Genomic DNA, 16,207 nt, shown 5'->3' with positions numbered 1-16,207 from the left:
ACCCCCCCAAAAAAAGTCTCCAAATTTAGGAATACTGGATAACAAAGGAACACTGTTCTCCGTGGCTCTATAAATTAAAGTCGTCCAACTGCAGCACCCATAATTTGGGGAGAGGATAAAAAAAAGTAAAGGTCTGTTCTGAGAAATGAGTAATGATTATTATTATTCTAGGTCTTAAAAATAAATCAGAACTATAATCATACATGAATGCACACATACCTGGACATGTATACATCTCAATATAAGAGAATGTGCTCAACACCCCACTCCTCTGGAATCTATTTTCCCTGAAGGCACGGCCAAATAAAATAGGAGCAGTCTGCCTTAAATTTGCTGCAACAACAGTAGTAACACATGCTACATGAACAGTGAGAGCACAGCTATAATCCATCGTATCATGATCACAGTTTCAAAAAGGCAATCCGGATCTTCAGATACCCTAAAGATCCCCTTAACCATCAACCTTCTGCTGTATGAGCATTTGAGTGTTCTTCCAGGCTGAAAGGGGGATATCACTAATAAATTATTTCTTGAGCTGCTTTCACAGGCAGAATTGATCTTCTCGGGGGGGAAAAAAAAGAAAAGAGATTCTTGATAGTGAATATTGTTTGGAGTTTATTGGAAAGCATGTCTGTGCTTTAAGATTGCTCTCTCTGTTGGGATCTGGTAGTTGCTATAACAAGCCGGGATTGTGGTAGGATTTGGTCGAGGGGAAAACCGGCACAAGGAAAGACAAAATCCAGAGGAGCTGAGACTTTGTGCCCCCGTTAGAGAGATGGTTGAGTCCTCGTCAAGGTTGCTGTGGTATCCCAGAAACACCATTCACTCTGAGCTGTGACCGCGCACCAACAACAGCAACAACTCCACTGCGCCTGGCCGAGGAATAGGAATTAGGAGCTCACGGATAATATGAAAGGGCTCTGCAAAGGGGAAATCCGTGCGAAGGAATCGAAATTAGGAGGCTCTGGGAACAGAGGATGTACTAAATGCGGCCGCCTGGACTTGGACCCGCTGAAGATAATGGGGATTAAAAGTGGATTTACATTTTGGAACCTCGTCTTTCTGCTGATGGTTTCATGTGCGAAAGGTAGGTCGATTTTAGGGGTCTCCCCGCCCCGGTTTGGGTCGAGTTCACGCTCCTAAAATAGAGGACCCCATTACTTTTTTTTTTTTTTTAAGGGGACGAATAAGAAAATAAAAGGGGATAGAGGTGATTCATAGCTCTCTTAGGAAATAGGGAATGTATTAGCTTGCCAAGGGGATTGGTGTTCAATGCAGTGATTGAGCTCCAGCTCAATAAATATTCTTGCAGTATGCTCAAACGAAGACGTGAGTTGGTTCGTATAGCCTCTAACTAGTGGGTCATCAAGCTGAATCCCAGAGCGACTCTTTTTTTTTTGGCGGGGGGATATCTAGTAAAACAAATGGGGATTGTTGCTGGGTTAAAATATTGTAGTCTATTGTATTGTATTCTATTTAACCTATTAGGAGAAGAAAGTTATTGAGGTGTTCTGTATATACTGCTTCCAGTGCATTAAAGATCTTCGTTTTACAATTCTAGAAACACACACACACACATAGATACTAAACGTATATATGTAATTATGCTAGCTATGTGTCATCTCTGTAGGTATCCATCTACCGATGGATTTTGATATGTGTGTCGGGGGTGTGGTGTCGGGGTGGGGGGGGGGGGGCTTTCTTGGGACTGTAGATCCAATGTTTAAAAGCATGAAATGCTTTGGAGTGCTAACCCTCTATTTGGATGAATAAAGGTAGGAGGCAAGTCATTAGCTGACAGCCATAAAAAGATCTTCGACAAGTCTCGGTATTCAGACAGGTAGAGTGAATGCCACATGAATGTCCTGTAAATATATGTATACATATAGGTATATATGTTTATATACATATATAATTGTATTATGTACATATATAAATATGCATTACCTAATAGGAGGATGCATAGAACGTCAGAGACCATACTAAGCTGGGAAGAAAGATAGCTATTAAGTATGAAAGGGGGAAGAACCGAAAATCTCATTCTACAACTTCACCTGCTCCGTCGCCCATTAATTGCAGCAAGAAATATTTCCATGTTTATGACTAATGATTTTTAAAATATCTCCCTCCTCCCCACATACACACACACTTTTCTCTCTCCTCCTCCCGTTCCCCCCTTCCCCCCAGCCGCCACACACAGACACACGCACACACACACACAATCATAAGGCGGAGACACTGTCGTCTCGTTTTCATTGCACACCGCTTTAAGCATCGGTGTTTTCCCTCGCACCCCGAGGTTGCCAGAATTAACTGTACGCTTCTTCTCTTTTAAAGGAGTGTCTCTGAGCTGCAATCTGGCTTAGCCTGTATGAAACAGTTTATTGTACAGCTTGCAGCTGGCTGTTCTCACCCGGAACGCAGGCTATTTGCATTCCGTGGGAATGATAATTCATGTTTCATTGTGCGTTATCTTGACACCCTCTCCAATGATAGATGACACGTCTAGAATTTTAATGCACATGCTCTGCCACGAAGCTTTTTTTTTGCGGGGGGGGGGGGGGGCGGGAAATCTATGAGAGACGAATTGCCGGGTGATCTCAGTTGTTTGCAAAGCGCCATCAAAGGCAGCCAAATATGTTATCATCCTAACCGTGCTGACTTTTCTGCGTGGAGCGTGTTCCTGAATGCATGTGATCGTGCTGCATCTCCCGGGCTAACACCCACGTTCCGTTTGCAGAATTAGGGACGGATGGGGTGTTATTTCCTCCCACCCTGGTAAAGATGACCAAGGGCTGAGCCTAAGTTTTCACAGAACCTGTTGAGTGAAAGACGGCTTGGGTGAGGACGTGATGGGCAGGGAGATGGCGAAGCTGGAGATGGGGTCGCAAAGGCTTCGGCCAGCTGCCCCAGCTGCGGCTCCAACGGGCTCGTAGGTTAGAGCCGGTTATTGTCCGAAAGAGGAGAGCCAGAGAAAAGCTAGATGAATGCCTTTAAATAGACGGTGAGGTGCCACGGGGCCCTTGCTTGTTTCTGGATCTGGACCCTCCTGGCCGGGGAAGGATGCTTGCTGGAGGTGTCCCCTGAAAACATCCCAGCCGTTGGGGATAAAATTAAAAGAAACCGCCCCAAAACCCGTTATGAACACAGGACGTACTAAATCACCCCATCTCGGCCCCACCTAAAAGGGCTCCCTTTCCCCACGTCGCCGTTGCTCTCTAGCTTTTTGCAATTTTTGCCCTCCACCCCGCCATTGCCTCCCACGCATCCTTCCTGTTTTAAAGACTGTACCACAAACAAACAAATAAACAAAACTTAGCAGCATCCGTGTCTGTGACCCCTCCCGCCCTGTTTCCGCTGCTGCTTTTCTAGGAGACCGAATGCTGGCTTTTATTGGCTCCTTGCCTATCTTCTTGATTGCCGCTTCTCTGAGTCCCCCACCCTCTCCCCCTCCCATGGGTTATCCTGCCCACTTTCTTTTTGCCACCCTTGTCAATCTCTCCTTGCCACCCTTTTGCCAGTCTCTCCTTGCCACCCCCAAACAGGCCCCGTTTTCTGCTCTCTGTCCTACAGGCCTCGCAGGCCTGCCTGTCCTGCATCCAGAATCCAGACGATGCATCCTCCTCCTGTAGGTCCGGTTCCAGATCGAATCCCAGACCGTCTGGAAGGAAACCACCCCTCCCATCCCCGCCGTCGGAAAGGATTCCTATCTTTCCCCATCTCTCCCCCCTCTGCCAGCAAACCCCCGGCCCTCATCTCCCTCTCCCCAGTGCGAGCAACGCTCCTATACAAAACGCTGCTGCAGAGTAAAAGAGTGGTGAATGTGTCCCAGCTGCTGGAGGGGGAGGAGAAGCTGAAATGGGCAAGGGTCGACAAGGTGGGATGGCAGTTCCGGAGGCCGCTGGTACATCTGGGGAACGGCCAAGTCCTAGCCGCGGGAGAGAGCCCTGCAAGTGGAACCTGGGGATTTTTGTTTGACTCTCTAGGGAAAGGCGAGGTCCGGACCTCCCGGGCCCAGATCCCGGCCTCTCCAGTTCTGGGATGGACGTACGCTCCGGGGATGGACGGATGGATGGTTGGATGGGTGGATGGATGGCTTGTGACCCACAGCCAAGAGGGCTAGCCGCCCTGGGGAAGTGGCGACTGCAGGAGAGATCCCTCAGCCTTGACCCTTTGACCCTCTCCCGTTAGACCCCCAGGTGCCAAATGGTCATCACTTCCTAGCTCCCTCCCAGAAAAAGGAGGAGTGGACATCAGCGTGGCTTAGTGGTAAGAACACGGGCTTGGGAGTCAGGAGTCATGGGTTTTAATCCTGGTTCTGTCACTTGTCAGCTGTGTGACTTTGGGCGTCACTTCTCTGTGCCTCAGTGGCCTCATCTGTAAAATGGGGATTAAGACTGTGAGCCTCACGTGTGACAACCTGATTACCTTGAGTCTACCCCAGCGCTTAGAACAGTGCTTGGCACATCGTAAGCGCTTAACACATACCATTATCCTCACCAGGCAGCTTACTCTCTGCATTCATTAGCACATCTTAAAAATCCCTTTTACTCTGACCGTCTTTGCGGACGGGGTCATGCGACTGTACACTCCCGCAAACATATACACATGCACACACACACACAGGCCCCTCTCCCATATACAGGCAGGCAGCACGTATATACACATATTCACAGATTTATAGGCAGATACACACTCATTCCTATGATGCGAACTCCCAGCCACCCTAGTATAAAAAAAATAAAATAAAATCAGAACCATAAAAACAAAGGGTTGTCCATTTTCAAGACACCAAGTTGTGTCTTTATAGATGAGAATGGAAATACGTTAAAAGGGTTTTGGGAAGGGTAGCCTTTAGGTAGGTTGATTCCACATTTGTATAATTTTATAGCTGCGTATAGTATTTCTTTGCTTGGGGGCTTTTTTTGGCTTTATATCTATGGGATTTCTGGAAATGAGATACTTTATCGTCTTTTAATGGAGGGTTGAATTGATGCGCGGCGCTGCTGGACGGAGGAAACGCATTGCCACAGACACACATTGTGGAACACACCGTCAGTACTCGACTGGCACTTGTATACCTTGTCAGTGTGGTCACACCGTCAGGCATCATGACACACACGGACACACACACAAACCCCCTGGCGCGCCCAGGCTTGGACTTTAGCGCAGACATCGGGGCGCTTTGGCACCCACAGTGGCACTCAACGACACCAGCATTGGCCCAGACAGTGGTCCGCCCTGGCAGCCACTCTCTGGCACACGGACCCTGGCAGAGAGGTGGATTTGGAGAAGGGAGAGGAACTGGGATTCCGTTCTCCGCAGTGGAAACGCCCGGCGGGAAAGAGTGGATTATGTTCCTAAATCTGGTACCCGGCCATCTCTCAGGAACCATCCAGGAGCTCCCTTCCCTCCCTCCTGCCCCACCCCAAACACACCCACACACAGAGAGAGACAGAATCACACAGACACTCCTGGATCTCCCTGAAGTTTGGCTGGAAGAGAAGCAGCCAGAAGGAAATGCGCTCTCCCTCTCCTTCCCTCCTCCCCTCTTCCTCTGCCCGCCAGCTGATTTTTAGAAAGATGCCGAAGAGGGAAGCCTCCCCCAGCTGGACCACGAGAGGATGCTGCAGACTCCGGGAGGGCGGGCATCAAAGTCAAGCGCCAGAGGAGAGCCCGGGGATGCCCAGGAGGCTCGGGAGAATGGGGCGGCTGCAGGGGCACAGCGTGCCGCAGCAGAGCCACGAAGCCAGCCGGACTTGCACCGGAGCCCGAGGGGCAGAGATGCCCTGGACCTGGGTGGCACCACTGCACCCCCAGCCAGCCGTCCCAAAGCCCCCAGCTCTGAGTTTGTGCACCCCACACACCCCACACAAACACCAGAGACTGGGGTATCTTCCGTCGGAGATTACTTCTGCAGCCTCCCCCAGGAAGGGTTGGAAGGAGGAGGGGAGGATTCCCTGGTTTTGCCAGCCAGAAAAGGGCGGGGACGTGGGAGGGATCAAGGCCAGCTGGATTCTGGTACAGGTGAAATCAGGTAAACATTTGGCCAAGGAACGAGGGACGAGGAAAGGACCAACTGCTGCCCATCTCTCGCGTCTGCCACTCTGGCGTTATTCTTTTCTCCTCCCTCTTTCAATATCCATATACTCTCTATGCTACATGTTTTTCCTGCCACAACGTTTCCAGGATTCAGCCCTGTAACCTTGGCATTATCATTTACTCCTCCCTGCCTTTCAATATCCATATTCAGTCTGTTGCTACATGTTTTTCCTCCCAACGTTTGCAGGATTCACCCCTTTCTCTCTACTCAAATGGCCACCAGGCACTTTTCAAACCCCAATTCCACCACTGCATTGGCCTCCAAACTGTTCTTTCTGCCTCTGGCTATCTCCTCTCCAGTCCACACTTCACTCTGCTTCCCAGGTCATTTTTTTTTTTCATCTTTCTAAACAGTATTCTGTATCTCTACTCCCTCTCCTTAAAAAAAAAAAAAATAATTCCCAGGAGTTGGGTTGCTCCTTCCTTGTGGCATCGTTTAAAAACTTCTGACCATTGACTTTAAGACATTCAGTCAGCTATTTATCTCTTACTTATCCATTTTCTGGGTCCCATTCCCCCCTGCAAATGATAGAGCCTCTGAGGACAAAGGCCCAAGAGGATCCCCTTGTCTCTTTCCTCTCTGCTCTGATGTTGCAGGAGTCTGGAAATACTAGACAAGCTTCCATTTTGCAGTAGTGACAGAGTGGCATAAAGAGAAGAACTTCCCATTGACCTTTAAACTGCCCCATTCTGCTTCAAATTAATGGGAACCAATGCACCACAATTCTCTTTGAGTAAAGGACAGTTTAAGGAGCAAAATTCATGGTGTGACAGTTATTTCTGCATTTTAAAAAAAATCATTTTCTTTCCCAAGGCTGTGAAATATCATCTTTCCTGGAGTTGTCAAACTACAAACACAGGCCCTATATCCAGGCAATGGTGACACTTAACGGAGGTCTGTATTAAATGTGAGAGTGTGAGGATGAGGAAAGGAAAATACACCCAGGTAAAGAGACCAGAAGGGGAACCATTTCCTCCTCTCATGAATCTAAGTCCCTCTCTCTAACTGCTTTTGCTGCTCACAACTATCCCCTGATATAGTGCACAAACCTTAGTGTTCCTTTTTTTTCCCCCAATATAGTACTATGGAATTTTCATGTTGTATTTCTAACAGCTTCAAGATAATACTTAACCCCACCTCTCTACACATTCGTCATCTTACAGTCGTGACTAAATTAATAGATTAAAGCCCATTTCAGTTTAACATTAGATAATGGTAGATCTACTTAGCATGAATAATGGCAGAAGTCTGCTCTGCTAGTTCAAAGGGGTTTTTGACTGAGTAGATGAAATAGGCGAAAAATAGCATTTTGAAAATTTAGAATTTATGTTTGTACACATGAAACATCTAATATATACTGATTTATTATTAACATGTATTAAGGTTATTTGATTTTGGAAGGTATTGATCACATTTTTATCACTTTTTAAATGTATTAATATTCTTTAGGTCATTTGTTTGGATTCTGGGAGTCTACATATGCATTTTACATTGTTTTCCTGGGGAAACCATACTCCATTTAGCACTCTTGTTAACTGTCTATTCTAGTGGAACAATGGACAGTGCTAAAATGGCATAACAGCATTGTAAAGTTTGGGAACCAGAGAAAAAAAATCATAGCATGACTGGGGAAATGTTGATCCTGTCGACTGGTGTGTGCATTTTATAATAAATAATTTGGACACCTTTGCGTGGGTATCAGATATCAATCAGTGGTATTTATTGACCCTCTTCTGAAAGCAAAGTACTATATTCAACACATGGGAGTCTACAGCAGAAGCAAGACAAATATTTCCTGCCCTCAAGGAGTTTACTCTATAATGGAGAAAACAAAAATCATTTGACAAATAATGTGAACAAGGCAAATGTACCGGGATATAAATGGATTAAATAACTGAATATTCAAATACATATGCATTTGATTGTTGAGAACAGAAATGAAAATTTTAATCCTAAGGGTGGCTGTTGGATTGACACACATAGGGTATTGTGAATTAATTAAGGAAGGCTTTCTGGAAGAGGTGAGGTTTTGGTGAGACTTTGATGATTGGGAGAGCTGGGATCTGGCTGATTTGGACAGGGGAAGGAATTCCAGGTCATCTAAAATAGTTTTATGTATCCCTCTGGGTCCTTCTCCATCCATTTCTATCTTAGTAGGAATTTCTAGACTCTGGATTGTATTCTCTAGGAGATTTCTAACTGAAAAGTGTCCTGGAGGCTTCTGGTAGGGGATTTGTTGGGTATAAAGATAAGGGCTTTCTAGGGGAGCTTTCCTAACTCAAAGGGAGAGGACTCATCTTTGCCACCTCACTATGTCCAACCCAATTTGCTTATATCTACACCAGCACTCAGTACAGTGCCTGGCACATAATGAACACTTAAAACCACAATTATTATTACCATTACTATTATTACCATTATTTTCCAGGAGACCTCTCCCTGGGGTATATCACTTGGTGAAATTTCATGAGGAAATTGTTTTCCCCAGTGGAATAATGGTTCATAGTCAGGAAATCTCCCAGGCTAGGAACTCAATACCATGAGATATATATGTATAAATCAATCAGAAGAATATTTTATATTTTTCCTAGCTTGCTTGACCTAGTAACATCCAGCAAGTTAAGCAGAGAATAACTAATGGAGCTATCATATCTTGTTCAGAGAGAAGCAATTTCATTTTTGTAAAAAAAAAGTTTAGTATCATTGTTCAACAGCAGGGTATTAAAAAGAAGAAAAACTGATTCAAACCCATGCTATCAATCAACCATATTTATTCATTGATTTAATCAAATTTATTAAGTGCTTACTGTGTGCAGAACACTATACTAAGCACTTGGGAAAGATCAATGCAACAATAAACAATGACAGTCCCTGCCTATAACAAACACAGTCTGAAGACAGGCATCAGTGCAACTAAATAAAATTACAGATATATACATAAGTGCTGTGGCACTGGGATGGGGAGAAGAGCTAAGGGAGCAAGTCAGGGTGATGCAGAAGGGAGTGGGAGATGAGGAAAAATAGACCTTAGTTTGGGAAGGCCTCTTGGAGGGGATGTGCCTTCAATAAGGCTTTGAAGGGGGGGAGAGTAATTCTTTGTCAGATTTGAGGAGGGAGGGTGTTCCAAGTCAGAGGCAGGGCATGGGCCAGGGGTTGGTGTTGAGACAGGTGAAATGGAGGCACAGTGAGAAGGTTAGCACCAGAGCCGTGAAGTACACGGGCTGGGTTATAGAAGGAGAGAAGCGAGGTGAGGTAGGAGGGGACAAGGTGATAGAGTGCTATAAAGCCAATGGTAAGGAGTTTGTATTTGATACAGAGGTGGATAAGCAACTACCTGAGATTTTTGAGGAGGGGGGTAACATGTTCTGAATGTTTTTGTAGAAAGATGATCCAGGCAGTGGCATGAAGTATGGACTGGAGTGGGGAGAGACAAGAGGTTGGGAGGTCAACAAGAAGGCTGATGCAGTAATCTAGGTGAGATAAGATGAGTGATTGAATTAATGTGTGCAGAGCACTTTACTAACCTCTTGGGAAAGTACAGTATAACAATATCACAAACACATTCATCACAGACATATTCCTTGCCCAAAAAGAGCTTAGGGTCTAAAAGGGGAGACATAAATTCATATGAATAAATGCATTACAGATATGAACATAAGTGCTGTAGGGCTGAGCGGGGGATGAATAAAGAGCAAGTCAGGGCAACACAGAAGGAAGTGGAAGGAAAGGAAAAGAGGACTTACTCAGGAAAGGCCTCTTGGAGGAGGCTTTGAAGGCAAGGAGAGTATTTGTCCGTAGGATATGAAGAGGGTGCCTCTTCCAGGCCAGAGACAGGACTAGGGCAGGAGATCAGTGATGAGATAGGTGAAATTGAGGTGCAGTGAGTAGGTTGGTTTTAGAAGAGTGGAGTATTAGAGCTGGGTTATAGTAGAAGGTGGGGTAGGAGGCAAAGTGATTGAGTGTTTACACTATAGCAGACCACATTCTACTGCAGGCTAAGAGCATGGCTGCTTTGTTACACTGAATCTCTATAAGCTTTTTAGGTATTTTTCGAGGTAAGCACAATATGATGGGCTGTCAAGGACATTTTAAAACTTAGACTGATCTCTAATTTATATTTTGGGTACATTTTCTCTCTACTAAATATTTCATCCTTTTCTGGAGCTGTCAAATGCTTCACCCTGACTTTTCCCCAACCCCCTCCCTTCTCTCCTTCAATCTTTTTTTTTTTCATTCTCATGTTCTCTGATCCTTTGGTAAGCTGTAATGATGCCAGGATTTGAAAGCAGAAAGGAAGGGGAAAAAAATCTGTAGAATAAAAAATCATTCACCGGAACCGGCAGCTGCAGGATAAGGCCCAATGAGATCGAAAGATAAGACAAGAAAACTGGCTACAAATTGATGAGACCTGACAATCTGATGAAAGTGCTGATGAAGGGATTCCTGAGGCAGCTCTGGGTGATGTATTGCCCGATTTCCCATATATCTGGGATTGTCTCATGGTTCTTTTGTTTTGTCCCACTTTTCCGGAGAATCTGTCGAGGATCATATGATTAAGATCCTTTAGGTGTGACCTACTAGAAAAGATATGAGTCCTTCACCTGAAGTACGGGAACCAGATCTAATTCCCGCCTGTGTATTCTTTCCCAGTGCTTAGGATGGTGCTCTACTCACAGTACTTAAAAAATAGTATAACTATGATTATTACTACTAGGAGACCTGGGTCCAAGTCTCAGTTCCTTCACTAGCTTATTTAACCTCTCTGAGCCTCAGTTTTTTTCATCAGTAAAATGTGGATGAGATAAAATGAGAGGCCCATGTGGAACAGGGACTCTGTCCAATAACCTAATCTTGTATCTACCCAAATGCTTATGATAAAATAAGACTATCATTATTATTATTTCACTCAATAAATCAATTGTATTTATTGATACAGAAAAGCAGTGTGGCTTAGTGAAAAGAGCAAGGGCTTGGGAGTCAGAGGTCATGGGTTCTAATCTCTGGTCCACCACTTTAGAGCTGTGTGACTTCAGGCAAGTCACTCAACTTCTCTGTGTCTCAGTTATCTCATCTGTAAATTGGGGATTAAGACCATGAGCCCCACATGGGACAACCTGAAAACATTGTATCTACCCCACTGCTTAGAACAGTACTTGGCACATAGTAAGCACTTAACAAATACATTAGTATTATTTAGTGCTTTCTGTGTGTAGAGCACCATACTACGTTCTTGAAAGAGTACAGTAGAGTGACACCATTCCTACCCTCAAGGAGCTTACATTCTAGCTGGGTTGACAGAAATTAAAATGCATTACAGCTAGGGGAAGCAACTGAGGGTAAGGATATGTTCATAAGTGCTGGGACAAGGCATGTTGTAGCCTTATGTCCCAAACATACCGATTTGAAAATTGGCTACCTATTAAAGTGAGTGATTCCAAAGATATTGCATTCATTCATTCATTCATTCATTCATTCATTCATTCATTCATTCATTCATCCATTCATTCAATAGTATTTCTTGAGCTCTTATTATGTGCAGAGCACTGTGCTAAGCGCTTGGACTGTACAATTCGGCAACAGATAGAGACAATCCCTGCCCATTGACGGGTTTACAGTCTAATCGGGGAGACAGACAAAAACAATAGCAATAAATAGAATCAAGTGGATGTACATCTCATTAACAAAATGAATAGGGTAATAAAAATATATACAAATGAGGGGATGAGCACAGTGCTGAGGGGAGGGAAAGGGAGAGGGGGAGGAGCAGAGGGAAAGGGGGGGCAAAGGGGGCTTAGCTGAGGGAAGGTGAAGGGGGGACAGAGAGGCAGCATAGGGAAAAGGGGAAGCTCAGTCTGGGAAGGCCTCTTGGAGGAGGTGAGCTCTCAGTAGGGCTTTGGAGAGGGGAAGAGAATTAGTTTGGCGGAGGTGAGGAGGGAGGGCATTCCAGGACAGCAGGAGGACGTGGCCCAGGGGTCGACGGTGAGATAGGAGAGAACGGGGGACGGTGAGGAGGTGGGCGGCAGAGGAGCAGAGCCTGCGGGGTGGGGAGTAGAAAGAAGGGAGGAGAGGTAGGAGGGGACAAGGTGTTGGAGAGCCTTGAAGCCCAGAGTGAGAAGTTTTTGTTTCATGCGTAGGTTGATAGGCAACCACTGGAGGTTTTTAAGGAGGGAAGTGACATGCCCAGAACGTTTCTGCAGGAAGATGATCCAGGCAGCAGAATGAAGAATAGACTGGAGCGGGGAGAGACAGGAAGGAGGGAGATCTGAGAGAAGGCTGACAATAATCCAGCCGGGATATTATGAAAGCCTGTAACAGTAAGATAGCCGTTTGGGTGGAGAGGAAAGGGTGGACCTTGGCAATATTATAGAGGTGACACCGGCAGGTCTTGGTGATGGATTGAATGTGTGGGGTGAATGAGAGAGCTGAGTCAAGGATGACACCAAGGTTGTGGGCTTGGGAAATGGGAAGGATGGTCATGCCATCCACAGTGATAGGGAAGTCAGGAAGAGGACAGGGCTTGGAAGGGAAGATGAGGGGCTCAGTTTTGTACATGTTGAGTTTTTGGTGGCGGGCAAACATCCTGGTAGAGACGTCTTGGAGGCAAGAGGAGATACGAGCCTGGAGGGAGGGGGAGAGGACGGGGCAGAGATGTAGATTTGTGTGTCATCTGCATAGAGGTGATAGTTGAAGCCGTGAGAGTGAATGAGTTCACCAAGGGAGTGAGTGTAGACGGAGAACAGAAGAGGGCCAAGAATTGACCCTTGAGGAACTCTAACAGTTAAAGGATGGGAGGGGGAGGAGGCGCCTGCGAAGGAGACTGAGAATGAACGGCCAGAAAGATAAGAGGAGAACCAGGAGAGGATGGAGTCCGTGAAGCCAAGGTGAGATAAGGTGTGGAGGAGAAGGGGATGGTCGACAGTGTCAAAGGCAGCTGAGAAGTCAAAGAGGATCAGGATAGAGTAGGAGCCATTGGATTTGGCAAGAAGGAGGTCATGGGTGACCTTTGAGAGAGCAGTCTCAGTAGAGTGGAGGGGACAGAAGCCGGATTGGAAGGGGTCCAGGAGAGAATTGGAGTTAAGGAATTCTAGGCAACGAGTGTAGACAACTCGTTCTAGGAGCTTGGAAAGGAAGGATAGAAGGGCAATGGGGTGATAACTGGAAGGGGAAGTGGGGTCTAGAGAGAGTTTTTTTAGGATGGGGGAGACATGGGCATGTTTGAAGGCAGATGGGAAGGAGCCATTGGAGATTGAGTGGTTAAAGATAGAAGTTAAGGAGGGGAGGAGGGCAGGGGCAATGGTTTTTATAAGGTGAGTGGGAATGGGGTCCGAAGCACAGGTGGAGGGGGTGGCACTTGCGAGGAGGGAGGAGATCTCCTCTGAGGATACTGCAGGGAAAGAAGGGAAAGTAGGCAAGAGGGTTGAGGGGGGGAGGCAGAAGGGGGAGGGGTGACTTTGGGGAGCTCAGACCTGATTGTGGTAATTTTCGTGATGAAGTAGGTGGCCAAATCATTGGGGGTGAGGGTTGGGGGATGGGGAGGAACAGGGGGCCTGAGGAGAGAATTAAAGGTCCATAACAATTGGCGGGGTGACGGGCATGACAGTTCTCATAAATGTTTCTCTGGTGTTGGTGGTTTCTTTGCCCCATGTTGATTTTTTTAAATCAAAACCAGATATTTCTACTTCAAAATTCCCTTCCAATAATTTACTTTCAGCCAATGGAAAGTAACTGACTCCTTAAGCCCCATCTAGGGATCAGCTATGTTATGCTCCTCCAACCCCAGATCCTGAAGGATGGGCAAAAATATTATATGTGACCTGGTTCCTTAATATTTTACATTAGCTCTTCATCTGCTCTGTAGGATTTAAAGAGCAGGAGTTTCACCCTGCAATTTCTTCTTCTTGTTCCAGTCAAATGAGACTCCAGTCTGTCCTAGGTGCTAGTCCCACACAATTGGAGCCTCTCCCATGCAAATGGGGAGGAAGGATGTTTCTCTTGGGCACACCATCTTCCATACCTCTTAGAGTGGAACTTGCCATTATTGTGAGAAGCCCAGGATCCATTATAGCCCAGAACCCAGGACAGTCACACTGTCTGACCCTTCCAATGAGTCAGTCCTCTCAGGCCACAGAAATCACCTATCATCCTGTATAGTGGCTACTTGCAAGCCTGCAAGAGAAAACTTTTCCTGAGGGATGATGGGAATGAAGGAGTCAGAAAAAAGATGAAGATTGTTGGTAAACAGTCAGAGGCAAATTGAAATTGCAAACTCCAGTCAGTTTTAAAAATGCACATCTGGGATTTGTAGGCAGATAAAGCATCTACAGAAATGTAGCTTGCTTTATTATACAAGACTGAATGTTGTAAAAATAGCACCTTCCTACAAAGAAGGTGAAAGTAGTCTTTTAAAATAAAGCTTATAATTACAGTGGGTAGTTCTAGACTTCCTACAATCAACATTAATTCTATATAAAGTGGTACTTTTGCTGCTTTGTGAAAAATCTAATAGGCTATGAGCTGCTTTTTTAAGGGGCTATATCTTTTAACTCAATACAGATGACTGGAAAGTAAATTGCTTTCATGTGAGTTTTATAAGTATTGATTAGGTTGCACATAATCCTTCATCTACTTCTTTATGTATACATAGGATCTCATCATGAATATAATCACAGAATGGGGTAAGTGTATGGAATTTATTACCTACAGGAGTTATGAAGCCTGAAAATAGAACAAAATCCTGCCAGTCTCACCTTCATGACATCACCAAGATCTGCCCTTTTCTCTCCATCCAAACCTCTACCACCTTAGTACAATCACTCATCCTTTTCTTACTGGTTTACTGCATCAGCCTACTTTCAAACCTCCCAATCTTCTATCTCTCCTCATTTCAGTCCATACTTCACTCTGCTGCCTGGATTATCTTTCTACAGAAATGTTCAGGGCATATCTTCCCCGTCCTCAAAAATATCCAGTGGTTTGCTATCAACCTCTGTATCAAACAAAAACTCCTCACTATTGGTTTCAAAGACCTGCATCACCTTGCTTTTTCTTACCCCACATACCTTCTCTCCTTCTACATCCCAGTCTTCACACTCCGCTCCTCTGGTGCTACCCTTCTCACTGTGCCTCGATCTCACCTGTCCCACCATCGACCCCTGGCCCATGTCCTGTCTCTGGCCTGGAACAGGGCGCACTCCCTCCTCAAATCTGCCCAACAATCATTCTTTTCCCCCTTTAAAGCCCCACTGAAGGCTCACCTCCTCCAAGTCCTTTACAGACTAAGCCCCCCTTTTCCTCAGCTCCCCCTCCCTTCCATGTCATCTCGACTTGCTCCCTTTGCTTGCCCCTCCTACGCTCCACAGCACATATATATATACATACATACATATGATTCTATTTATTTATATTGATGTCTGTTTACTTGTTTTGAAGTCTGTTTCCCCCATTCTATACTGTATGCCCAGTGTGGGCAGGGATTGTCTCTCTTTATGCTGAATTGTACTTTCCAAGTGCTTAGTACAATACTCTGCATACAGTAAGCGCTCAATAAATACGATTGAATGAATTTAATGAATGAATGAATGCTCCTAAGCTACTTTTTGACATATTTTTTAAGGCAGAATACCACGTGTTGACCATTGGCCATATACCTGAATAATAATATAGATAAGTCTTCATGAAACATTTATCAAAAATGTGCACACCACACACATACCCACCCTATAGTACTCATAAATTAAAATTACTATATTTTACATATAAAATATATTTTATTCACATAGTATTTGTATTTCCAAAATATTTTATCATATTTTTCTTTTCCTAGAACAGTACGCATTTGCCAGCGGGAAAATTTAGAGTGTGGCTTTGTGACTTGACTGAGATCACTCTGTAAGTCACTGTCCAAGCTTGGAGTAGATACCTACCTTCCAGATACCAACTGAATTACATTACAAATGGTCAGCAATTTCCTCTAGTTCGACTCTCTCATCATGAAGAGTAATATGATATTTGATTTTTTTGTAACCTCTTGAGACCTTACTTTTATGTAATAAGTCCCTAAAATGACCATGAATTATGCTATGATTTCATCTGCAAGATCTTTAA

The 16,207-nt window shown here is 45.1% G+C and overlaps 1 protein-coding gene across 1 annotated transcript in view; it reads left to right on the top strand.

The window, feature by feature from the left end:
* The first annotated feature begins 821 nt into the window (after positions 1 to 821).
* The window catches only part of CSMD3 (CUB and Sushi multiple domains 3), a 778,187-nt gene continuing 762,801 nt past the window's right edge, over positions 822 to 16,207 (top strand). Inside the window, 1 exon segment of the mRNA XM_029063925.2 lies at positions 822 to 1,087. Within this exon segment, the coding sequence (XP_028919758.1) occupies positions 910 to 1,087 (178 nt within the window). The 5' untranslated portion in view covers positions 822 to 909.

This window comes from Ornithorhynchus anatinus, chromosome 4, assembly GCF_004115215.2.
Source record: "Ornithorhynchus anatinus isolate Pmale09 chromosome 4, mOrnAna1.pri.v4, whole genome shotgun sequence".
NCBI classification, from domain to species: domain Eukaryota; kingdom Metazoa; phylum Chordata; class Mammalia; order Monotremata; family Ornithorhynchidae; genus Ornithorhynchus; species Ornithorhynchus anatinus.
Note: the sequence above shows the minus strand (reverse complement) of the source record. Positions and strands in the feature narration are given on the sequence as shown.